General features: G+C 34.5%; 1 protein-coding gene across 1 annotated transcript; it reads right to left on the bottom strand.

Annotated features, from left to right (window-relative positions):
* Positions 1-2022: 2022 nt before the first annotated feature.
* LOTGIDRAFT_116988 (hypothetical protein) lies at positions 2023-2808 on the bottom strand (the record flags this gene model as incomplete). The annotated part of the gene is made up of 1 exon (XM_009055676.1): positions 2023-2808. A coding segment is annotated over one exon (786 nt), but the record flags the coding sequence as incomplete, so codon positions are not given.
* Positions 2809-26860: the final 24052 nt, after the last annotated feature.

The raw sequence follows: 26860 nt of genomic DNA, 5'->3' as shown, positions 1-26860 counted from the left end.
AGGAATTTCGAGACTACGGACATGCGCAGAATGTTTTGTTTACAAATGGCGATGAATTTTGATCGGAAATATCAACTTTGTGTACTTCTCCGGTTGTTACATGTAGATTATGGATTATTACCATTAAAGCAAAATTCACAAAATCACAATAATGAGAAATGAAAATAACGAAGATGGTCGCTAGTTTTATTTTCTATCGTGTCTTCCGGTCGGAAATATGTGTAGATTGATTGGTTTAATTGGTCCAATCAAAATTGAGTTCTCATAATCACTATTTTCCAGAAAAGATTTAAAATACTTACGTAACCGTTTAAGAATTATTTTATCGATTTTGACTTAACGCTTGGAATTTTCACGTTGAAACTTTCACAAAAGGCAAGGGGCATCTCCCTCTACGCGTTGGCATGAAGTATTATGTATTTCACGATCAAGACCACAAAAACTTATTGAAAAAGCCGATCTAGCCCTTCAATAGAGGGAGCAATCATTATTATATTAACTTAATTTTGCTTTTTTTAAAACGAACTAAAAACAAAAACTGTATTACAATAACAGCAAGTTTTAATTCTGATTTTATACCATAATGTAAATATTTCACTTATTGACTTGAAATATTAAAATATATTTAGTAGAGTAAATAATAATTTACTAAGAGGCGCTTGTATCAGGCACTTTCAGTTAAATATATAAACTACCCATCACTGAAACACAAAATAATGCCAAGAAAAGGCTAAATATAACAACCCACATAAATCAAAATTTCACAGATGCACGGTTGTGGTTGTTCAGGAGTGAATGCGTCTAGGAGAGCTTAAAGGGGTATTCCGCTTTTTTGTAAAACGTTTTTTTTATTAAAAACGTCGTAAATTATACCTGAAAAAATAATATTTCTAAAGTATGCTATATATATATCTATGTGTCTACTTAACCAAACCGAATTTGGTTTAAAAAGGGTTAATTAAAAATGGAGAGTACTACTTGTTTATTAAGCAGTTTGACCTAGTTTTGGTGTTTGGCTTTAATGGCTCGATGTTATAAGTTGAAACCTTTAGAAAACGTAAAAGACAGTCATATTTATCTACAATTAGGCGTTTATTTTACTCAAATCAGTACAGTAACTGGATTATTTTAATTAAAACTTTAAGACTCGTTAAACGGCACATTTCTCAAGATTTTGTTGTATAATTTTCACAAATTTGAGCAAAAAAAAAAAAAAATTTCGACCTACAAAAAAAGCGAAATGTCCCTTTAAAACCAACATTATTATTCCCAATCGAAGTTTCCTTACTGTCAAATATATAAACTAAAGATCACCGAAAAACAAAATAATGCCAAGAAAAAGGTATATATAAAAACCCACATAAACCAAAATTTCACAGATACACGGTTTACAAATGGATGCAACTCGGAGAACTTAGAATTATCATTAATATTCCCAATAGAAATTGTCTCTTTCACCAGCTTAAAAGCATCGTTCGTTTCTTTTTCCCAATCAAAGAAAAGCACTCTCGAAAATACGATACATGTCAGAATAAAGAACGAAATCATCAAGGCTATTACTATTCCATAATCATTCAAAGAAGTCCAAAACATGAGACAGCAAGCTAAAGGAATACCAACAAACCCAAACACTGCTAAATCGATGAGAGTTAAAAAAAATTGTCTATTACAGGCCCGAATAATTCCACCGACTATGTAGAAATTGGCATCAAAGAAATGACACAAAGCTATCATTATTACCAAAGGTCTCGATTCTCTGATAATAAATTCATCAGTGCTGTATAAGTTTGGTACTACATAGTGGAACGATACAATTATTACGGCGTCAAACACCGAAACGCTCATAGCCAAGAACATAGACGTCATCGCCGAGAATTTGGCATTTTTGTAATCGCCTTGGCCAAGATAATTTCCTATCTGGATTGTAACGGCAGTTGCCCCTCCAAATTCCATATTGTAAGCGAGATAAAAGATGTTGATAGGTATTAACAGTATGGACAGATATTGATGTCCAAGAATGGTCGAAAGTACTGTAAAAATTTCCACGCATATAAGTTCTAACATAATCAATACAATTGACGGAACTGCAGTTTTCAGAATACTTTTCCAATGCTGTAAAGCTTCCATAGACCATGGTCTCCAGGTTTCTTGGTACATATCGCTTTGTCTAATGTATACAAATAAAATAAGAGACCAAAGCCAATAGGTTATACTTAGGGATATACCAGATCCTGTAGCACCCAATCCGGACCATACTGTAAGCGGCAGAGCATATACAATGTGTAAAACATTCACTATTATTCCAACAATAACGCATGGCTTTACTATCTTCTGACACTGTAAATATTTCATTTCAATTATCATTACAGCATATCCCAAAAGTCCTGGTAAACACGCATAGATAAAGTTCCGTACGTTGTCGACAAATTGTTCACTCTTACCAAGCAGTACAAGTGCAGCAGGAAAATGAATCACCATGGAAGCAACCAAAAGAAACAGAAGGAGAGATATGACAAGACAGCGTTGAACTACAAGGCCAAGCGCAGATCGTTTGGAACTTCCATTAGCTTGTGATAAGAATATTTCACACGCCATCGCCATTCCATTTGATGCTGAAAATGCCACATTGAGAAAAGACTGTCCTAATCCTACAGCGTCAAAATCGTCGTTACTGACATGTCCGGCTAGCATGTAGCACACCACACTCGGGAGGGTAATAAACAGCTGGGTCGGAGCGGTTAATACCATAAGCTTCAAGATCTGTTTTAATTCGCTCCACAACTTCTCAAAAAAAATATCATGTTCCATTTTCTGGAAGACAAGAAACGCAATAAAAGTGATCACTACAACCTATAAGTCGGTTATTAGTAATTTATTGAACCATCAATGTGAACCTGGCACAATCCTCTCCATAATCACTGTGTTTAAGTGGTTTTTGAAACTATCTGAATCCTAAGCTTGACGTGGGTCCCATAATTGTCAAACTGGAACTTAATTCCGTTTTTTCGATTTTTACTAATATTTTTTAATAAACTTCTCATTATAAATTATTTATCTTATATTTTACAAAATAATTTTTAATTTAATTGTTACGCATTTGATTTTATATATGTAAAAATGAAATGTGTTAATGAGACGAACACGAGTGGTATCTCTCCATGGAGAAGCCGAGTATTTACAGAACTTATTTTTCAATTCGAAATTCACAGGTCTGAAGAAGTGGAGGCACGACCTAAAAATTTCGCCACTGTCTATTCTTATGTTTTGGTGATTACTAGCCTACCGCTTGTGTAGGTCTACTGCAAGGTTATTTTCACTTACGTAATATTAGTAAAATTAGAAAATACATTTCAGTGGATGCCGCAAAAACCCTCATACACGCTCTTGTTGTTTCACGAATTGATAATTCCTTGTTGTCTGGTGTTCCCAAGAACCTTATCCACAAATTGCAGAGTCCGCAAAAGACTTGTAACTAGTACCTCACAATATTATCATGTTATACACCTATTGGTCGAAAGCTCCACTAGTTACCTATATCTTCCAGAATTGATTATAAGATTATATTACTAGCTTATAAATGTATCAATAATCTTGTTCCACCACATTTAAATGATCTGCTCACTTTCTATCTTTAGAGACCTTCGATCGAGTAACGATAGTTTTCTTCTTTTTGGACGTCATGCTAGACAGAAGGGCTGTTCAACTTTGGAATAGACTACCATTTGTGCTCAAAAACATTCTATCCTTGTCAGTCTTTAAATCGAAATTAAAACACATCTGTTTATTGCTGCCTTCGTGTAGATTTTGCTTTTGTTTATTTCAATGATATTTTACAGAATTATTTTATTGCGGTTTTTATGGAATTTTCGCTACTGCACTTTTTTTCTTATTAAAAATGTTACCTTATATATAACCCAAATTTACTCTTGTTTTCTTTTATGTGTTTGTATTTTATTTTCACGCAGGTGAGAGATGCGCTTTATAAATGAATCTTAATAATAATAATAATAATTAAGTTTCGGGGAAGGGAGGGCCTGATTCTCCCAAATGTACAGTTCTAGGGTGGAAACCAAATAATTTATTGAGAACTTACCCCTCTGTCCCCCTTTGGCTCGGCCACTCGGTGGTTGTTGAGAATTTCAAATAAAGTGGGTCAAAAGGACAAAGGGGTATTACCTTACGTTCCCACTCTGCCATGAAATGGTTTGCGTACAAAGGGGCGAATCGTTTGCCCATAGCTGTCCCTGAAGTTTGTAGAAATGTTTTACCATTAAATGTGAAATCGTATAGCGACTGAGACAAATCTCTAAAAGCTGTAGAATTGCCTCGCCGGGTCTGCTTGTCCAACCCTGAAAATGTAAAAGTCATCGCATAAAAATTGCACAAGTACTGCCCCGAACAACTTAGCATGTCAAAAAATGCCATCCCACGACGGAACTAATCTAAAGGTATCTGTTCTCAAGAAGTGGCTATCCTATCCTGCCTTTCAGTTCCTGTTCAGTCAGTTTGTCCCTCTGACCCCGGTACACCTCTACCTTAAGAGAATCCCAAATAGCATAATCCATTGGATTGCAGTCTGGGGTTGGGGGCTAGCCATTCTTGTGAATAAATTCTGGTGTAGCCTACTCCAGATATGCTTGGGATACTTTGCTAGTATGCGAAGGGCCTCGTCTTGTTGGCATGTCGGGATAGGAAAACGGTTGCGATTGATGGTTGAAGAAGATGGAGGGCACATTGAACACAGGTTGAAATAAATAAGTTGCCTTGACATTGCATTTTTGACATGCTAGTTTGTTCGGGGAAGCACTTGTACAATTTTATTCTATGACTTTTTTATTTAAAATATAATAACAGGCAGACAGACAATATTCTTTCAGGAATGAAACATATATAATATATACATATTATACAAAGATAATAGTAGGCCTAATATAACATACAATAGAACAGAATGAAATAGTTGAATATTTACTTTAATTCTGCCTCTAGCATATTTTTAAAGCACATAAAGTGATGACGATGACCTTAAAATGAAATCATCGATGTATAAAAAAACAGTTCGCTAAACAACCATATGTGCATAATTACATACATAACTTTATGATAAATGAATATATATATACATATAACAATTGATACAAATATTCAATACAAAATAAAAGAGTACTAATTAACTTAAAGATGGGTTCCCTTATTTTCAAAGGTCAAAAAGTCTTTTTTTTATCCAAACTGTAAATACATGGACATTTATGATTGGTTAAAACTCTTAATTATGAACAGAATACATGATAATTCATTAGAAACACCAATTAATAAATAGTTTGCTTAATTTGACACCAAAAAATAAGGAAACCCAATTTCAAGATTGTTTTTTTATAAATCTTATGACTTGACTAATAAAAACTCAACAAATGTTTTTACTAAAGAATAAAACGTAATCCATTAAAATATTTTACACTCATCCCTCATTTATAAAAATGCAATTTAAGGGAATTTAGTAACTTAACCTTAATCTTATACCCATACTTTTTCTCGACCCTTTGATTATTAGAGTAGGTTATTATCCGATACACCTACTCTTTTGTGAATTATATGGTGTTGAGAGCTGTTTATGGAATATCCTGTGAACTCACTGGTTCGCCCATTATTAGTAGCCAATCAAAACATCGATAGAAATCTGCACGTGCCTTTCAGGTCATGAAATTCAGCGTTAATACATATCAATTGATAATTATTCGTTCTAGTTGTATGGGGCCCTAACGAGAAGATTTCACAAACTTTCACATTATTTTTATACGCCCACATGAAATGGGGGGCGTATATTGCCGTCACCCATGTCCGTCCGTCCGTCGGTCCGTCCGCCCGTCCGTCCACAATTGCTCGTAAACATTCTACAAGACACAATTCTTGACGGATTTTGACGAAACTTGGTATGAGTGGTTGTAATTACCCAAGGATAAACCCTACTGAAAATCAGAAGAATCGAAAAATATTTAGTATGAGTTATTGCCCTTGTTCTTGAAAACGCGTTCAATTTTTAGCTTAACTCTAGAAGGGACAATTCTTGACGGATTTTGACGAAACTTGGCATGAGTGTTTGTTATCACCCAAGGATAAACCTTATTGAAAATCAGAAAAATCATAAAATAATTAGTATGAGTTATTGCCCTTGCTATTGGAAACGCGTTCAATTTTCAGGAGGTAATCAATCTAGAAGGCATAATTGTTGAACGGATGAACCCTATTGAAAATCAGAAGAATTGAAAAATGTTTAGTATGAGTTATTGCCCTTGTTCTGGAAAACGCTTTCAAATTCAGCTCTTAAACACTAAAAGGCATGATTCTTACTGGATTTTGACAAAACTTGGTTTCATTATTCAGCCCCGCGCTGAAGATTGAATATTTGCCTTCTAGAGTTTTCACGAGCTAAAAATTGATCAATATTATTCAGTATCGCCCTAAAGAGTTCAAAAGAATTGTATGACTGAAGGTTGAATATTTCATACTGGTGATTGTTACTGTACTGCTAAATATTTTTATTCAAAATCAAAGCTGCCAGTGGGCGTATATTACCTTGCCTGGCAAGCTATCTTCTTTCAAATTTATTAAATTATCATCAGTATTTAATTCTCGAAAATGTATGTTGTATAAGTCAGTTATATACATGGTTTTCGAGGTGTATGGGCTGCTACAGCTACTATTTTTCGAGTGAGATTCACTCGAGTAAGTGTATTAGCCCATACACCTTGATTGATGAAAATAAAGTGGAATTTGTGTATATGTGAATCTGCCTCTAAATTATTCGTGTTGGAGAAAAGAGAACAACCATCGCCTGAAGTCAGTCAGTCGTATAGGCAGATTCACGTAGCCTATGATATAGTGGATACCAGTCCTGATAGTATAAACAACTAGTCAACGTCCAACCCTGCAAATTACTATACCGCAAGTTGAGAAACAACGCTACACAGCTGTGCATAAACGAAGTGAGGCAGGATGGTTGAGTTTATTCTATACACGCGACGTCATAAACCAATCTTCAAAAGCAAACTTGCCAAAAGTTGAGTCATTTTTTTACTTTCAAACATGGAAAATTATGGATGCAAATGGCAAAGAAGGCTAAAATTTCGAAGGTAATCTGTGAATCTTATAACAAATTAGCTAAGCTGAAAATTTCCGTTTTTTGAAACCAGGATACCATTGACCCACGAAAATGGCAAAAAATATTTAGGAACTTCTTTTCCTTCTTATGTTTTTCCTATATATGGCAGTATCTAAAAAAAAAAAAGACAACTCGTCTTTAGAATTATATATAGACACAGCTTTATGGAACAACAATCACTGGTTAAAGTTTTATGCAACGCCATGTGTGTCCAGAATTATTCGCGTTTGAAAGATTCTAAAGACAAATTGTTCACTCTTACCAAGCAGTACAAGTGCAGCAGGAAAATGAATCACCATGGAAGCAACCAAAAGAAACAGAAGGAGAGATATGACAAGACAGCGTTGAACTACAAGGCCAAGCGCAGATCGTTTGGAACTGCCATTAGCTTGTGATAAGAATATTTCACACGCCATCGCCATTCCATTTGATGCTGAAAATGCCACAGCATTGAGAAAAGACTGTCCTAATCCTACAGCGTCAAAATCGTCGTTACTGACATGTCCGGCTAGCATGTAGCACATCACACTCGGGAGGGTAATAAACAGCTGGGTCGGAGCGGTTAATACCATAAGCTTCAAGATCTCTTTTAATTCGCCCCACAACTTCTGAAAAAATATTTCTTCTTCCATTTTCTGAATGACAAGAAACGCAATAAAAATGAACACTGCAATCCATTACAAGGTTCTTCGGCTATTTAAAGAACCATTAAAGCTTACCTTGCACAGCATCATCTATTATACACTGTATTGCGTTGCGTAAAGAAGGTGTAGCAATGTAGAACGTACTGATTTCTTGATTCGAAATTTTGAGAGTATGTTTCCTTGGGCTACCTTTGTTGTACATCCGTCATGATGATAAATGTCACCCCTTTCGATGAGCTTCTTTCTGAATCGGAGCCTAAACACGGTTAATATTGGTAAAGTCAAAGTCTTTCCATCTTTTATGTCTCCCCTAGAATCCTGAACAATTTCCCGGCGAATTCAGAGTGATGTCGATATGAAAACGGCTTTCTTACCTATTCTATATAGACTTCGTTAGCCACTGATGTCTTTGAATTTTGAATAATCAAATGTGGTGATACAATGTCATGGATATCGAAAACCGAACGATAAATTTCATTAAATTGTTGGTAATTATTTTTTTTAAGTGTCCTCATTTAAAAGATATATTGCCTGGCGTGTTATGTTATGTTTAACCAATCAAATTTTGCTTCTCTATCCCACAATTCGTCATTATTACCAAGAAACGGGTTCTACGTGGCACGGGTTCGATTTGGTAAACTTAATGTCATTGGAACGGCACTGCAGTAGAAGTCTTGTAAGAGTACCATGGAGACGAAATTTATCAGGAGAAAACGAAATTGTAATCTAATCATATTTGAATTAACAACATTGCTCGCCTAAAATACACAACAAAAAAGTTAAAAAAAAAATAATGTGATACTCACTTGACTATTAAAGTGTTCATTTGCCGTTAAGCAAAATTTTCAAAAAGATAAAATCTGTCAATTATTGGACATATGTGGGCATATTCATTCCTAAAATTGAAAGTTAATTACATTTGTCATTCTGTATGGAGGTCAATCGTATTCGGAATTAGATGCTATGTACTTATGTCTAATACAAACGACACGATACATCTGTGCAATGTTCAAAGACAAAATACCTCTTTTACTTATGTCATAATACGTCTAATTCATAATGCTAATGTTAAATTACATAAAACCACCGACACAATACCTAAAATGATACGTGCAATGTCCTTTCACTTTTGACATTGTACATTGAACAAAGCATAAGTGTCTTTGCGTCTTTTACATTGCACTAGTTACATTACATCTTCGTCTTAGTATCTTCTACATTGCATTAGCGAACGTGTTTTATCTCGACTGCATTATCTTTTTGTGACTTGTGGGCGGAGCCTATCAGCAATATTAAATCATACAATAACTTCTCCCCAAGGAACTCTGTTTTAAAAGGTTACCGGTATTTTAACTTAATATTAAGGTGCATATACGTACATCGTGATTTGCCACGGGAAATCCCGAGTCCAAAACGTTGAGCTACATTGATTGAATTTTCATAAGAAAGCGGAAACAATGGAAAACGTGATGTAATCGTCGTTACGTAAACGGTTGACACAACGTACTCAATAAACTACATGTACGTAACAAAATGATAAAGAAACAAGAATGTTTGACTGAATAACAATAAAATAAAGAATTATGTTCCAGCACAATTGTATTAGTCTTCCTGGATCAATGTTTTAGTGTTAAATATGGAAGGCGATTTGGCTTTTTATTCAATTTTTTTCCATTTCTTTATTCTTAATTCTTAATTGAATTAGTATCTTTTAATTTTTCGTTGAAAATTAGCATTTATATCAAATTTTGTACTTATTAATTTTTAAATTGATCAAATTCTTGCCAAATTTATCATTAAAATACATATCTAGCTCAACATATCGAGCATAAAACTCAACCAACAAAGGTTCAGTTACGAAAGATGTCTTTGAATACATGTCAGAACAATGATTTGCATTTAGGCCTAAAGATATGTTGAACTAGATTTGTATTTGAGGATATTTTTGATTAATATAAATCAATTTTAATTCAATGAAATGGAAAACCAAGTTTTTAAATGTCATAAATACCCAAGGGAAAACAATAAATAATGATAAAAGAAGGGGAGCAACTCGTGCCCTCAAAAGCTCATCAACCAGTGAGCTACACTTATCATTTGGCTCTTCAGAAAAAAAAAATGTAAGTTGGCTAAATGAAGTCGCATCTCGTTCAATTGGATCTCAGAAACACTAACTTACGCCATAGAAAATATAATATGACTTGTCAGGGTATATCACCGGCATTCAAGGTTCTATATCCATCTTTAAAGTATGTGGGTAGTACCTTATTAACAAAACCGAAAAAATCTCACACTGGAGGGAAAACTGACTTATTAGGATTTTGGTCGAAGTGATGATATACACAGCGGGTTAAGTATAATATTACCAAATCTGATAAACAAGACGAAACGCACAACTGGAGCACAACTTGCACCTTATAGTGTCCACTGGAGTAAACTCTATTGTTTATAAATCCAAAACATTCTCGGGTAAAAAAAGTTTTCTGGCAAAAGGGTGCAACTAGTATCTACAAACATGGTCAAGTCAGCCCAGGACCATTGATTATTGACTCCGGACTCCCTGTTTGATAAGGGAGACCAGAGTCAATAGTAGGCGAGATAATTACCTCGGGGTGACGTCACCAGAGGTTTATAAAAACATCATGTAATAACAATATACACAATAATAACAAATATTAATACTGAAAGGGGCTGAAATTTTTATTGCTTAAATATTTGATAAGTAAACACCAAAATCTTGAGAAATGTGCCCATAAACGTAACTGAAAGTTTTAACTAAAAAAATTCCAGCCGTTAATTTTTAAACGCCAAAACTATTTTAATATTTATATTAATATATCCTCACAGTTATTCATGTTGACATATTCAATAAATTAGATTGCCAATCGATCTAACTGCCAACTTCAGTATAGATTTTCTAGATACCACTTGTATTAGTGTTGAAGGTTGAAATTAAATGTATCTAATGGTTATAAAGTTATTTTCTGTCACTGTATTAATCTAACAATCAGTTAAAGTCACACTTCACTGCTTCTGTTTCTTTCTTATATCCTTCTCTGTCTCTGAGCTTTCATCACCTCAGAGTTTCTAATTTTAACCTGAACAATATTAATTAGTGTTTTTGGCCTGACAACCTTGGTTGTCATTCAGGTTCTAGTTTTTAAACAGTAAGGAAGTGGAATATTATATATTGAATCTCCTTCAATATTAGGCCTATAAGGTATTTGTGGATTTAGTGTTTAGTCATATATATTCTTTCAATATATTCTGCATATTCGGATTCTCTTGTTTAAGGTATGTTGTATTTTATAGTTTTAAAATTCTTGTCTTTTGTTTACCATAGTTACCTAGGGTCAGCCATCTTGGTTTTTCCTATTGCATAAGTTTAAAGTCTATAGTTATCTCAATATATTAACTACTTTCACCTACATTTACCCCCGCATAGCTCTTCATTTTAATATATCTTACACTACAATATCTTTTATATCCTTTCATTTCCAGATCCCTACTAGCAAGGTGTTTCACCTCACCCTTAGATTAAGTTTAGTTTAAACCCCTTTATAGGGTAGGTTTATTATATTGTTTACAATTGATTAAGTTTACTTTATTTGTTGTCAGCAGACTTATGCATAGTTTAGTTATTTTCATATTCTTCATATGATTATGGTTTAGTGTTGTATGTATTGATTAATATTTAAGTTAAGAGTAATTAATTATTCTATTTTAATTGAATATATGTTACCTGCTTGTAATCTTACTATTATTGTACTTTCAGGGTTTTAAGATATGTTAATAAACATCTGTTAAATGAACCCTTGGTGTGGTCCTTTCTTATCCAATCGCTCAAAGATTCTGAAAGGGTTATTAGAAAGAATAAGGTTGAAAACCCCTGTATTACAGGGATGGTATTCCAAACTGAAAAGCTGGGGAACGGCCACCCTGATACCTACATGCCTTTTTGAATATGTATTCATTTGTAAGCTGATGTTTTGCTGAGAAAATGGCCCTTATGCCTAATTTAATTCTATTCTGTCTGAAAAACATTAACCTTTAATTCAAAATTATTTAAGCATAGAAATATCGATCAACATATTTTATATCTCGTTAACACTTACAAACTCGATTCTTGGCGGATTTGGACAAAATACAGGTGTATTATTCAGTATCATATCTGCCTATGGAATATAAAAAAATAAATTGAATTATTAAATAAATTTGGTTTACTTTTCAAACTTTATTTCACAACAATCTTAAAGTCAACATTCAAACTTTCTTTTTCGAAAGATGTAAGTTCGACCACTGTATTCTTGACAGTTGTAAGGTCTACCATATAAGGTATAGTGACCTACCTCATTTACATTAGTTTCATTAGTTTTCTCAATACAAATTTACGGAAACTAACGGAAATATAACAATTTACTCCTCGTCTTTTTTTCACTGGCCGAAGTGAATTTTGAAGGCAGAACACACTAAATTTTTGCAATGATTATAATTGTTATAAAAGCATAAATATATATATATATATATAAATATAGAAATTTGTCGGCCAGTGAAAAAAGACAAGGTATAAATTGTTATATTTCAGTTAGTTTCCGTGAATTTACATACATAAATGATTGATTGTATAATAAAAACTCTAACACAAATTTCCAAACGTTTCGACCATCACGGCCTTTATCAAATAATACGTCTCAAAAGTGATGAATCGGATACGATTCTTAAACGGTTATCAGAATCTGACTTATCACACATTACGGATATGATACACATGGCAGATAGACCGTTGACCATTCATTTTAAAATCTATTGTAATAGCAAGTACATAGTTGATTATGTCAATGATGCAAGATTCATTTTCGAAAAAGAAAGTTTGAATGGTGACTTTTATATTTTTCTGAAATTAAGTTTGAAAAGTAACTTGTAGATTGACTTGTTAATTTTAGAAAGATGTATTTTGTAATTGTGTAAAGTGGAAATATGACTTGTAACGTCGGCGCCTTGTTTTCAATAAGAATATGCAATAATATAAAATAACAGTTTTCTTTCAGTTATACATTTAGCCGAGAAAAGTTATGTATGTGACGTTTATATACTGGGGGTATAACCATTAATGATAGTATAAAAACAAAGACTCTTTATTTTTTCGATCTCCGAGAATATTTAAGATGAACGTAAGTTTATTTGATTTTTTATATTAAGTAGACCTATTTGCAGCGGTGGAGTGGAGGCTCCAAATTGGCTGGAAGGGTAGAAATCGTTTTGGAGCCCCGTAGACAACTGTGCCTTTATACAATCCGATAGAAATAAACCATTTATAGGTCTACACATGTTAGACATATATGCCAAACGCGAAAAATAACTTCTAACTTCTAATACATATAGTAGCTAAGATAAATTAATTCTTTAATAAGAACATAGAATCAGAATATCGCTCAGTTCAGTGTTTCGGCACCTTTGTCGCCGTTGAAATCGCCATGGAATCAAGAATCTCCTAGACAGGCGTCATAATATCTCCATAAACGCAATAAAAATAAAAGTGACCCAAGCCCATAGATTTTGTTAGAAACGCACCTAGGGAACGAAATATGATCGCATACGTCGCAGGTTGATAGCGACTAATGTAAAGATTATAATTTTACGTTTGCCGGCGACCAAGCCGGTGTAACGTGATTATTCTCGAGGCCCTTGCCTGAATGCGTCAATTAATTCATCGTATAGTCAAGTACCAACGATCCGAACCTCAAAACGAAACCCAAGAAACATGTTGGCGAAACATTACAAGCAACTAATGAACTTTTCACATGAGGCAGTACATCAATCATAAATGAGGAAGTATTTTATAATGAAAAGTGGTATCAGGCGCCACACCCATCATAGCAACGTGTCCAAACCACACCCCAACTCGTCATTCTTCCTCGGGGCTGTGGTAATACAAATGAGGAGAATTACGTACTCATAGATAAATATTTCCCTTGAATCTTTCTAGGAAATCTCAGCTAATCAAACTCACTATGACGCTATGTTCGCGAACGTAACAAAATGAAAGCAGCGTGCCATTACATAATTTTGATTAATATGAACGATACAGAATTAAGAAAGATGTTCGGTATAGAATTGAAGCCGACAGAAAATCCGACCTTTGGAATATTTATTTTGGAAAGTGAAAAGAATGTATTCTTCTGCACAGCGTACCAAAATCAAAGTCATTATTATGACAAAAAGCTTCCAGCTTTGCCCATAGATGTTCTGTAGTAAAACATCAAATTTTGCATATTTCTGTAAATTTATTAATAGAGTTTCGTGTAGCCTTCACCTGCATGCGTGCCAAAAAGTGACGAAAAACGACGACGATCTAAATTTACAAATTTACAATGATATTCATGATGGTAAAAACAACAAGGCAATTAATACTCCTGGATATACTATAACGACAAAGACAAAAAATATCATAACCTACAAACGTGGTTAGAACGTATTTTCGTACATTTCTAGTACTTCTAAAGACTATTTACTTATATTCAGGACTCAAATCAACCCCCCAAAATGGCAGTCAAACTTGAAAACAAGGCGTCGATGTTACAAAGTCATATTTCCACTTTACACAATTACATAATACATCTTTCTAAAATTAACAAATTAATAAATATACTAATTACAAACTAGAGATATTCATAGTTTACTTTTCAAACTTAATTTCAAGTTTGACTTTGTGAATACTTCTGGCAACGATCCCCCTCCATACGATTGACACTAGAATTGTACTAGGAATAAATTCTTACACATTCAAAATAAAAGTTTTCTTTCAATTCTTTTCCAGTCGAGAAGAGTTCTCTGTGTGACGTTTATAGGTGTTGTTGCATTATCCTGTGTACAATACTGGTACATAGAAATTGAGATCAAGTAAAATGTATGCATATATTTACATAGGCCTAACACTATTAATGATCGTTATCACATAGAATTATACTACACATCTGTTAGCGTTGCTCTTACTTTTATTGAGTAAAAAATATATTTTACCTAAATTTGTTATAATTTTTTTCGCTTTCGAACTCATCATATTATTTTTCATTTCTGATATTGACGGAAACGACCAATAATTACGTGAACAGTATTTCCCGCCGAAAGCTATATAGGCAGCACACCAAAGGAGAAAATTATATTCTTCTTATTATTAATGTACTATTAGGTGACTGCAATGGATACAATTATGTATATTGCAGATTGTCAACCAATTAAAGATAAAATAACTATAGTACTATGTTTTTGGAATGCTCACCTTATTTGTTCTTAACATCTCGTCATTTGCTTGGTAACGTCGAGCATATCTAAATGTTCAATTTCGAATAAGCTCCAATAACTGAACAAACACTTTAAATGAATGGGGACGAAACCCATCTACCTATCTTGGCTTTTGAATTTGCAAGAACTTTAGAAATTGTATGCCCTTGCAAGATTACGAATCTGAGAAAAATCAAATATTCAAATAATTTCAGGTGGAGAGTATAATCGAGATGATTTGCCACACTGCACCCAAGTCCACCCATCGGAAACATGGAAAACAGACCAACCTAGCGGATATTTTCTTAATGGTATTTACTATTCAACAAAGTGTCAATCAGGCTCCTCTCGGCCGAATATTGTTCATTGCGTTCAAAATACAACACTTATTTTACATGGTGATTCTACAGTTCTACATTGGATGAACATTTTTATTCTGATTTCTGGTTGTATTAAAAGTATGAATTAGCAAGGTGGGAAATGGTACGAAGAGATGGTATGTGAGAATAAAGATTTGGGTTTTACGCTAAAATTCGCCCCTCATAACATGCCTTTTTCGTGTTTTCTAAACAAAAAACGCAAAGTTGCTCCTGCTACAAAATCAATAGAGACAGTATTAAACGAAATCCCTTCAACTGGGCGAACTATATTTTTATTACATTTTGGGACACATTTTACACGCCAGCATTATAATATATTCAGACATAAAATTATTCAACTCAAAAAAGCTCTAAAAAAGACTTTGGGTCGAAATAAAGATTTAACAATTTTGATTAAAGGACCTAGCACATTTCGATGTGTTGGTTGGGTACCGACCGTTCACGACGCTTTGATTCCTCATCTTATAACTATCTTAATTGACGAGCTCACTGAATTCTCAGATCGTGTTTTCTGCTTGAATTATTATGATATGTCTGTAGCGGTCAAAAACAAAGACATTCACCCGGGTACGAATTTCATTAGAAAAATGATAGATGTAATGTTATCTTATATATGTAAATAAAACGAAAATTAAATGGATATAGATCGACGGAGTTGTTTGAATCTCATCTTCAACGACCCCCTCCCCCCCCCACCCCCCCTTCCTTAAGTAGGTAGGTAGGTAGATGACAAGTTAACGTTCGCTTTCAGCGGATGCTGATATCGCAAACTAGGTATAGTTGTTGGTAGTCGTATATAGTAGTTTTAGTTGGATTGGTTCAAATGGTATGATTCTATGTTATTGGTTTCGGTGTTGATTCTTCGTTAGATCTGGTCGGGTCGAATGACATGGCGGTGAAACTCGGCCCTCCCTCCTTAAGTCATTCTGACCCCTATTTGTACCCCCACTCACGCGAAGATGGCGCCTACTGCTTCCTTAGTGTGTTAAGTAATATTTTTCTACATTTCTGATAATAAATAAATGAACGAAGTTATTGTCTAAATCGCAGATGTAATAACATGTGGTGACCATACTCTATGATTTTAACAATATTAAACACCATTCACTTTTTAATGTATTAAACGACCAAACTACAAACTCGTATTACAGTACAGATACTCCCCGAGCAACGTTATTGTTAAACTGGTGCGCCATTCCACCTTAAGATTCACCGGAAGGAACGGGTTGGAGTTGCCGTCATCTTGGCATTGATTGAAAGAAATTCACGTCTTAAAAACGTTGTTGTTAATGATACGATAAGCGAGAGACATAAGCGAAAAGTTCACGTTTTTGTGGACATTAACAGGGATGAGAACAAATGGAATACGTTTGTTCCAAGGGTTTAAGGATGGATGATGTGAAATATTATAAAATTAATACAATAATAGCAACAGCATAGTTGCATGAATGCAGATTTCGACCACTGATAGAGAAGGTCACAGCATCCACTTTTTTTTTTACATAGAAAGTTAAACGTGAGCAACTGATGCCATCACACAGCAACTGCTAATATTCAAAATTACATATGTCATTTTTATTTTGAATCAAAAGCTTTTATTTCCACCAAGGTGAAAATTAGGTGATTATTCCTGTAATTTTGAATTAAAAACCTTTTTTGTCGTTTGAAAAATAACTATCACCAAGTAAAAAATTAAATTTTTTAATTCAAAATTCTGTAATTATCACCTTAGTGAAAATTAAAGTTTTTCATTCAAAAAAAGAAATAAGTATGTGAGCCACCGTAGGTTCGAGATTTAGCTCATCTCAAGATCACTTAAAAGTAAAATCCCCTTTTACACAGAATGTCTTAAAGGGATAGTTCCGCTATTTTGGGGGGTTGGTTTAAATATCGAATATATGTAAATAGTCTTCAGAAGTACTAGAAATGTACGAAAATCGCATAATTCCTTTAAAAATACTTCAAACTATGAATTTTACTCATTATTTCTGTATATGTCTTTTCTATTTATCACAGTCTATCTCTTTTCTTTCGTTCAATCATTCATCTGTTTATTCGTTCATTTTCCTCGGGTCGAGTCTGCTATATAGTATATATTATCATATCAAGATATTATTTTATGTGTGTAAATATGTACCAGATGTGACAAAGAAAGCAATATTTCCCCTCCCATATTATGAATGAATGAAAGATTTAGCCAAGATAAAACGGACAGTAATAAGGTCAACTATAATATCAATAGGTCATTTACCATTAGGATATGGTTTAAGCACAAACGGAACTTTTCAAATCGACAAAATCACGGAGATGTTTCAATTAGCTGCACTCGAGTGAGCTAAAAGCTTTGTAGCGTGGGAATGTTAGGAATTGAGGTTGCCAAACCAAGTCGCAGAGTGGTATGATGTGTGTCTGAAGAGTATCCATATCCTCCTGTCTCGCTAGCGACATCCACCACAGTAATCAGTGAAACTCATATGCAATAACTTATTGGACGTTGAGCTTAAACATACATAGTTTAAGGGATAATAATAACGAAATTTTCTAAAAATAAAATATGTGTATAAGGGAAACTGATAGCATCAACATTCCGATTTTCGATTAAATGTCTGGGATTCCTGCAATTTCACTAAAACTAAGTGTTTGATGACCACACCAAGGCCTTTCGTGATTAGTAACGATATAGTTTTAGTGGAATTGAAGGAACCACAGACGTCTAATCGAAAATTTAAATGGTGCAAATTGATGCTATCCTTGTCCCCCGATACATACACTTTTTTTGCTCTTTAAAGAATGACCTCGGGGAAAGTCCACCAGCAGAGTCTATTGGTGTGGGATCGTTATCAGCCAAACCCACATATTCATAAAATAGTTCAAAGCCAATGAATGAATTTCTCAGTTACAGAACCGCAAATGACTGCCAACAATGATTGAAACTTTTCGAATAATCATACAACGCCAAAATCAAACATTTTGGTCAGGCATTATTGTGTTGTAAGCTGAGAACAGTTGTTGAGTCGAAGGGTGTGGTTTAACGGTACATCTCTGCTCATCTAAACAGTTCCAAACTTCCGTTTATTGATGTAAATATTGGTGAACATGTGTTGATGATTTTTAAGCCTTTACTGTACAAGTAGAATAAAGTAAAAAGTGATACGTCAATCGTATAAATCCAAAAAGAAAATTGATCATTCGCCGCATTACATCAACCACCAAAATTCATAACATGTTAATTCAAAATGATTGTGAACCACGTTCTTCGGTGTTATTTTCACCAGTCTCCCAAAAACTGAGGGTACAAATAGAAGGGCAGACTACCTCAATGAGGAGGGCGGGGGGTGGCGGGGGACAACTGTGGAGACTGAATTGAAAATGCTGAATAGTTGTAAAGCTCTCACGGAGCGTCTGAGAGGGTCACCCGAGAAAATTTTCCCCAAAAATTTGATAGATTTGTTGCAGTCTGACACATATTTTGGGACAAAAACGTTTTAAAATTTGTTTCTTGTGGGGACAATATCCCTCCTGTGGCGTCGTCACTGATTTTCAGCCTTATTAGAGTTGTACTATTGGTATTTTTCTTTCAATTTTATTATACGGTATATATAACATATTTAGCAAAACCAATAAAATCCAAATCAAATATAACTGATGTAAGGAAAATGCTTTAACTTTTAACGTTGTTTTGAAAGAATTTATAAGTAGCGTCCCTTTAAAGTTAGAATATTGTCGCTCGCGGTATATTTCCGGGGATGTGAACATTAGAACAAACCATATACACACCCTTCCAACTACCATTATACTTAATACGTAACCATATGAAGGAAAGATAAGTTTACCCAAATGTGCATTACAGACACTATATAGGAACTCGTACTATTAAGGGGTGTGTCTCAACTTCTGTTATACCCTGACCACTCTAGAAACGTACAAGTTAATATCAGTCATTCATATAAGTCAGTCACAGAATGGATTAATTTCTTTGATTTCGAAATATACTGTTTTAGTGCTTTCGGATTTTTTTTATGTCTATATAAATGTGTCCATAATTCTGAAACATGTGGTTTTTATGGACTATCGTAGTCTTCGTGCAGGTGAGTACGTGTAAAACTCTCAATTTCTATTTATGTTCGCCTTTTCTCCGACAATTTGCTCCAGATATAGTACTATGCAATATATCGCATGTTTAAAGACAGAGGTCAGTTATTGAGTACAAATTAAACGATATTTTAAGTTGTAATTATCCAAATAATGACTGAAAAGTAACACCACTGTATTATACCCGATTTGCAGGTTGGCAAGAGTTCCGAAAAAGCCTGAGGTTTATATGTCCATCAAGTTTATATCATACTCCTGTGGTTTTACAACTGCTTTTACAGCTTTCTTTCCAATGTGATAAATGCAAAAACAAATGGATGTCCGGCGAAATAACACCTGCATTGTCCATCATTTTGAATGATTTACAAGAAGTCTTGTTTCCAGATATAACGTAATCAATGTTTTATGAATTGCTGCTTTCCCGTGCAGATGAATTTATGATTGTTTTGTGATCTGAGTTTTGTATGAATTGATTGTTTTTGTTATTCAAACTAATCTGACTAGAAACCTAAAGAAAGAATATTAACCTTTGCTGGTGATAGGTGTTTCAACCTCTCATAGCATAGCAATGTATCTTAAAGCTATTTTAGGATGAGGAAGGACCTCTTATCTGGGTCAATCATCGAATCACTAAGAACAGTGGACAGTAGGTACTCGGCAGAATAGTTATCGCTATTCCTCCTGTACCTCGTGAGTGTCTTCTGCACCAAACAATAGGATACAAAACACTTTAAATTTAATATGTCTCAAGATGTTTCGATTTATATTCTAAATCAAAGAACTTCTTTTTTGCTGTTTGAGTAAACCGGAAGTGCAAAAAATGCAGCGGTTACGTAAACAAATGTTAAGAAGAAAGTCAACTACTGGAGGCATGTCTTATATACAAATCAGTTTTAAGTGAAGTTTTCATGATACATTCTGGCGTAACACATTGTAGGGACATGTGTTAATAGGGCGACAATAATGCGACAATAAACGGAGGATCATATGTACGATCCATGGCTGTTGAAGATTGGAAAGTGATAAGCTAACGATGCTTATACCTATGTCACATCACAAGAGAATCCGGCTAGACACTTCCAAAGGTATGGTCTCCATCTACAACATGGGTTTTCAACTTTTTTCTTTCAATTATCCCCGATCGTTTGCATTGCCCCCCTCCCCCCTATTAATCCTAAATAAATCAATTTTCGTGATTTTCTCTTAGGTTTCCCTGCAATCTTTTTCAATGTTTGAAAATATAGCCTGATTGCATTGAACGATTTAATTTATGATTTTCAAAAACTGTTATGCTAAATTACAAAACGCGTCATTACCCCCAGAAAGTCCAAACGGATCCTGCGTTAGCGAGCAAGCTGAGTCACCTCGTCCACGTTTTTTTCTCCCAATTTAATAGGACAGGTGGCTTGTGGTATGATCGTCCACCATTTCCAGAATCTACAACCTTGTCACACGTGTCTTTCATTTGTTACAACCGACGTCTGTAGTAATAGGCCTTATATAATCAAAAACTTCTTGTTGAGCTAAGTTACGTCCCAGAGAAAAACCTGTCAAATTCTTCTAGATGCACTAGTTTGCATGTTTAATGTTCAGATATCACAGAATCAGTATTTATTTTCTTCACAAAAGAAAATCAACTGTACCATCCTATATGAATGGAATAATTATGATTATCACACAAGCGCAAAAAAAACAATTTGTTCATTTCGATCAAAATATAGAATCCAATTCCTCGTTCCCTGACCTTTTTTATGGCTTATATTTCACTTGTTCTTCATGGATGGTGAGTGACGCTCGGCAAGCTTCGCATAATTACAAGCACCAAGCTCCGGGATTAATATCTACAAGTTATAAGAATAGCTGAAATTGACAAATATTCTCTAAGTAGATTAGAAAATGCCACAAACAAGCTTGGAATATTGTAACTTGAACCATAAGAACCACTTTAAAATAGTGCTATACACTACTAACTTATGGTTTACATTTACAGTCGTATTTTTGTCACTTTCTTAAAGTCATATTACATAATATTTAGTATGGTTTCTAAAAGTAGCTCGAGTTAATTCATAACATATTTTACATGTATCTTGACATAGGTCATGTTTGAATAGATGTATACTTAAAGGTATTATAAAGTTCATTTACATATGTTTATGAGAGGTCTAGGATTTTTCCATTGCAAAAAATCGTCCACAGAAATCTCTGAATTTTGCCATACTGTACGTAAATTATATACATGTGTCGGTAATACTATAGGGGGTATTAATCTTCACAATGTCAAGCTATTACGAACTTCGTACTTATATCTTGACTACAATAGTTACCTTTCTTGTATAACAGAATGCAACGATTTGATTGGATTTTACACCGACGAATACAGTCAATCAGACTCCAGAGCCAGACATTATGGCTTTGTGCTCACAGACTTTCTGTCGAGGCCTCTGATTTTCTGGCTGTATTAAGTTTGTTATAGCTCGACATTGTGAATATGTGCTATAGAGGGTATCATGATTTTGTAAATCCCATATTGCACAGAAGAAGTCGTCGATTCTGCTGTCCTTTACAGCTGACTGTATCAGAATCTGGTCTTTGATATTTGCGTGTGTATCCATTATTGCGAAACCCATGTGCTAAAGATAAATTTGGGTTTTATGGGGGTTTTTTTTTATCACAGACTGCTCACTGTTTAACACGTCGACCCCAAAAAGATTAGTCAATTACTCAAAGGCATACCATAATCATCACTTTGAATTTAAATGAAATGCGGAAAGAAGAACCGACAAGCTGTTCAATTTCCATTTCACATCATATATATTCATTCGTAATGCAAAATTTAACAATTTGATTTCATGTACGCTAGTTGTATACATATTAGTGCTTTGTCTTTATTTTCATAATATGATTTTTTTCGAGAAGCCTTTAAGAAAACGTTATTAGCGTTCCGAATAAATATACGAGATTCTGCATTGGTCAGGTGGGAATTAGTGAACTATTTTTAATATTGTGATAAACTGCGTATTCAAAGTCCAGAATGTGGCCGAAACATGTTGACCTCATTAATATTTAACCAGTAAGTCACTTTGGTCAGTCTCAATGACCATGTCCGAAATGCGATATCTCTTACCGCCACCCATAGAGAACAACTGGCCAATCGAGCTTCCGTGAAACAGAGAGAAACACCGGAAACATCTCATTTATTGGCATCACAATACTCGGCTCTGGTAGCCACGTTGTTATTAGATACTATATATTTATAATGTATACAACCTGTTATTCTTTATTAATATTATATCTTATCATGCTTTCTTTATCTCTTAAATACAGCCAACAGTACTATGATTATGTATGCTTATTTGTACAATAATAGAATAATCCCAAAACCATTAACTAAGAAAAGTGCAGATAGTCGGGACGTACTACTCCATTGTATTTTATTTTAGTACATTAGTCTGTAGTCTAATGTGCTGATCCTCATTCTGAAGGCAACGTAATCGAGAAAATATATGGAAAACTCTCCTTGATTGACTTGGATGTCTGATACAGATTATGTCCTGGCAGTATTTCATATTGGACCAAATTCACACAGATTTACAAGAATGTTTTCAGCTTCTCAATTGTAAAAAATCCCGATCTTATCGATCTTATCCATCATTTCAAACATGCCAAATGTTTAATCCTTTTTATCATTGGGTTTGTCCACCTCCCTATCAAAACGTTTCTCTTGGTCTTGTAGCTCAGTTGATAATAAAATAAAGGCAAGTTGGTACATTTACAACCAAGACAATGGTATATTTTAAACTCCGAGGTGAGCAACAGCTAGAATTTGTAACCACTCGGTTTAACTGATTCTGACTTTTTAAACATGAAATGAGAAGTTTAAAATGACAATGATCTAGTCATATCTTTTGCAACTTTTTTTGGCAAAATTGAATATCGTATTGCACTACAGCAAAGAAAACAATTCTGACTACCGAGCAATTCCACAAACACTATTGCCCTTCCAGATACAATACTTGCCCCTCCGAACAACCAAGTCTGGCTACGGGCCTGGCTATATAAGCTTGCTTCAAAGGTAGAGCATAATAGGTAACGCATATTAATTGATTTTGGTTAAGTCAGCAATTATATTAAAATTGTCATTGAAATCATTGCCTAAATGTGATCTAATAAGTTAAAAATTTACTAGGTCAAATATTTAATTAGAAGCACTTCAATAATTAGGTCAAGTTGTTGGTAGTAAAATAATATTTAAAAAGGAAACAATTTCAAGTCTCCTCAAATATCGCACATTTCAAAAGTCTAAAGTTCGAATTTAAAACCTATACAATCTGTCGTAAAGTCACCACTTTAGTTTCGGAGACTTAAAGGGATTGTAAAGAGGTTTTCTAAATTTCTAATTTTCTAAATCGTGGAATATCAGGAACCACGTAGTTCTGATTGAAAACATGGAATGGTGAAAATTGATGCTCAGTGTCACCGATACAAATTTTTTTTAGAAAACCTCTTATACACATTACACATTTTTTTTTACAAATTTCCGTTATTCATGAAGTATTTGCATGATATTTTTGGACGACTTTTATATATTGTACAATTTTAACATTGTTTGAGTGCAGTGGCAGCTTCAGAACTTTGGATTGGCGAGGAACACTACAAACATTTTGTTCGAAGCCATTCTAGAGGGGTTCCCATGGAAAAATAGGACCTTCATTCTGCAATCTAATCAATATTATAATATTTTTACACTGAAAAATTCATATTTCCACAAAAAATGTATTCTTGGAGCCTTGGTTCCCCCTGCATTGTAGCCGCCACAGAGTGATGACACCCCGCTTTAAGTTACCCTGCGGCTAATAAACGGCCCTTAGAACGTTAATTTTGAACCAACTTGTTTTCACGAGAAATCTTGCCAGTGTGTATTTGTTTTTTGGTATTTTCAATTCCACACCCCACTAACATTTGTGTGAGGTTATACATTTGCTGTATAAATGAATAGAAACGAAGTCCGTCTACAATCATGTATGCTACTGTGTATTGCTGAAACTGTGATTAATATCTAACATAGCCCGAAACATTCCTCTTTTCAAGCCTAGATAGATATCTTGACAGATATCGGCTGTGGTGTCAGAAAAACTAGGCCCTGTTTTACGGGGATTTTCCACACCTCCGAAGATGCGTTTTTTCTCTCATAATACTAAATTACCTTTACGATGTTAGTGTTGGGCATCACCGTAACGTTCATTTTGTAAGTATCATTTGTCGCTGTGATCCTCGAACTTTTGGCTGCGCACGCAGTTTTAAATTATCGACGAGAGATCATTTTGGTTAAAATAAAACTTTGATGGAACTGCAGACGCAACAGAAATTGTGTGGGATCATGACGGTGTCACTGGACTACAAAAATATATATCTGGATTTGGTAGACCGATTTAAACAAATAGGTTTTAAACCCTCGCACCATCGGAGGTGCGGAAAATCGCCACAAAACAGGGCCTAGCTTTTCTGTCTCTACACTAGCCGACAACTTTCAAAATAGCTATCAGGGGCTGGGATAGAAGCTGATGTTCAGTCTATATTTAACAATATGTCCTGACAAGATAGGAAACCACAAATTAGGAAAAGCCATCTTCATAACAAGTAGTTATATAAATTGGTGTAATCCGAATGGGTGGAACATCCTTTAAAAGAGTATGACACATACATAATATAGTAAAACACTATTTTTAAAGACGCACGACATACTTAACCAATTTTTTGTATTCTATTTTTGACACATCAGCAAAATATGTCCCAAATAGCAATTGTATGTAAATATCTGGCATATTATTATCTAGTATGGTTTTAAAGAGATAATTTCAAGTTAGTTTCTACGTTTTTTATGTCTATCGGGGATACTTATAACTGTTCTTTGGGAAATTAAAATATGATGTCTTATTCCAAAAAGAGTTAAGGTGGGAAAAGACGATGCACGATTTCCGGTGCGGGATTATCGATACAGTAGATAATAGCAGAAGCGAGCCATACCCGCACTGTGTCATCGTACATCGTCTATTCCCACCTTAACCCACATATGACATAGCTATCGCAAGACGTTTCAAGATGGCTGCGCTCCTAAAAAAAATAATGACAAGCCATCACACGAACACGAACTCTTCATCTATGTTTACTATGACACGCGTATTTAGATTCCGGTGGATAAATTTGGTTATTTGCTTCTAGGCGTATTGGTAATGGAAACTAACACCAGATGTTTGCACTGAGAAAGGCACACTCTGTCTTATATTTCATTCATTCAACATATTACACTGGGAATAGTGCGTGTATCTATTGTTGTATTCTTTGATCGAAATGGAATTGCATTACATGCACTTGCAGAATGAGAAAGCGTCGATCACGAACCCCTGTTCCTATTCACCTTTGGATAGACGTGCTCACTATTTAGTTCGTCTGTTTTCATACACAGTCATTGACCTATTGCGATCAGACATCCAAAACGTTTCAACGAGTCGGTAGTGTGGTGATGTGTGTCTTGCTTGACCAGTTAAATAGTTGATAATAGATTTTTGATTATCTGCCAGTGCTCAATTTAGTTCGAATTCAATTTGCGAGTCAAAATAACCCATTATGAGATCTGATATTTCTTATAACTAGCCAAAATTAGAATTTATTACGACGATCTGCGAATCAAATCAAATTATAGGATTTTCCTGCATTGTTATCAAATTTTGTTGAAATGCATAGCAAAATCTTTAATTGAAATAGTAACGTTTTATATACGTTTCATTTCAAGGGAGGCAATTCTCTGCAATTTTATTTGACCACTGGGGCTGCTTATGAATTTCTTTTTAATACAATTTCAGTCGCATGTCAAGGTCAATATCGAATCGTTGTAGTAGATGAGTAGTGGATGATGGCGACCCAAAATAAGTCATCGGATTACTATAAATCGAAGCATAGCATGGAGGAACAATGAGTACCTCTCAATAAATAAGAGAAATTCCCTAAGCCTAATAACAAACCCACCGCAGTCGGATATCATTTCTTCTCTATCTACTATCTCCTCTCCTTCTCTACCATTATCACTGTTCTCACCAACTTCCACAATCTGTCTCTTCTGTTTTACTTCAATACTTCCCTCTCTGCAGTCTCCTCTTTAATTCTTTCTGTCTTCCCTCATCCTACTCTCCATACTTCCCGCTATACCTTCTTTCTTCCATCTACTTCCCTTACCTGCCTCTCCTTTCCTGTGGTTAATGTTCTCCCTCTATACTCCATTGCCAAGTGTCCCAAAATTTCTTAGTTCT

Source organism: Lottia gigantea (assembly GCF_000327385.1).
Source record: "Lottia gigantea unplaced genomic scaffold LOTGIsca_25, whole genome shotgun sequence".
Taxonomy (NCBI): Eukaryota; Metazoa; Mollusca; class Gastropoda; family Lottiidae; genus Lottia; species Lottia gigantea.
The sequence above is the reverse complement of the archived record's forward strand: the minus strand, read 5'-3'. Positions and strand labels throughout refer to the sequence as shown.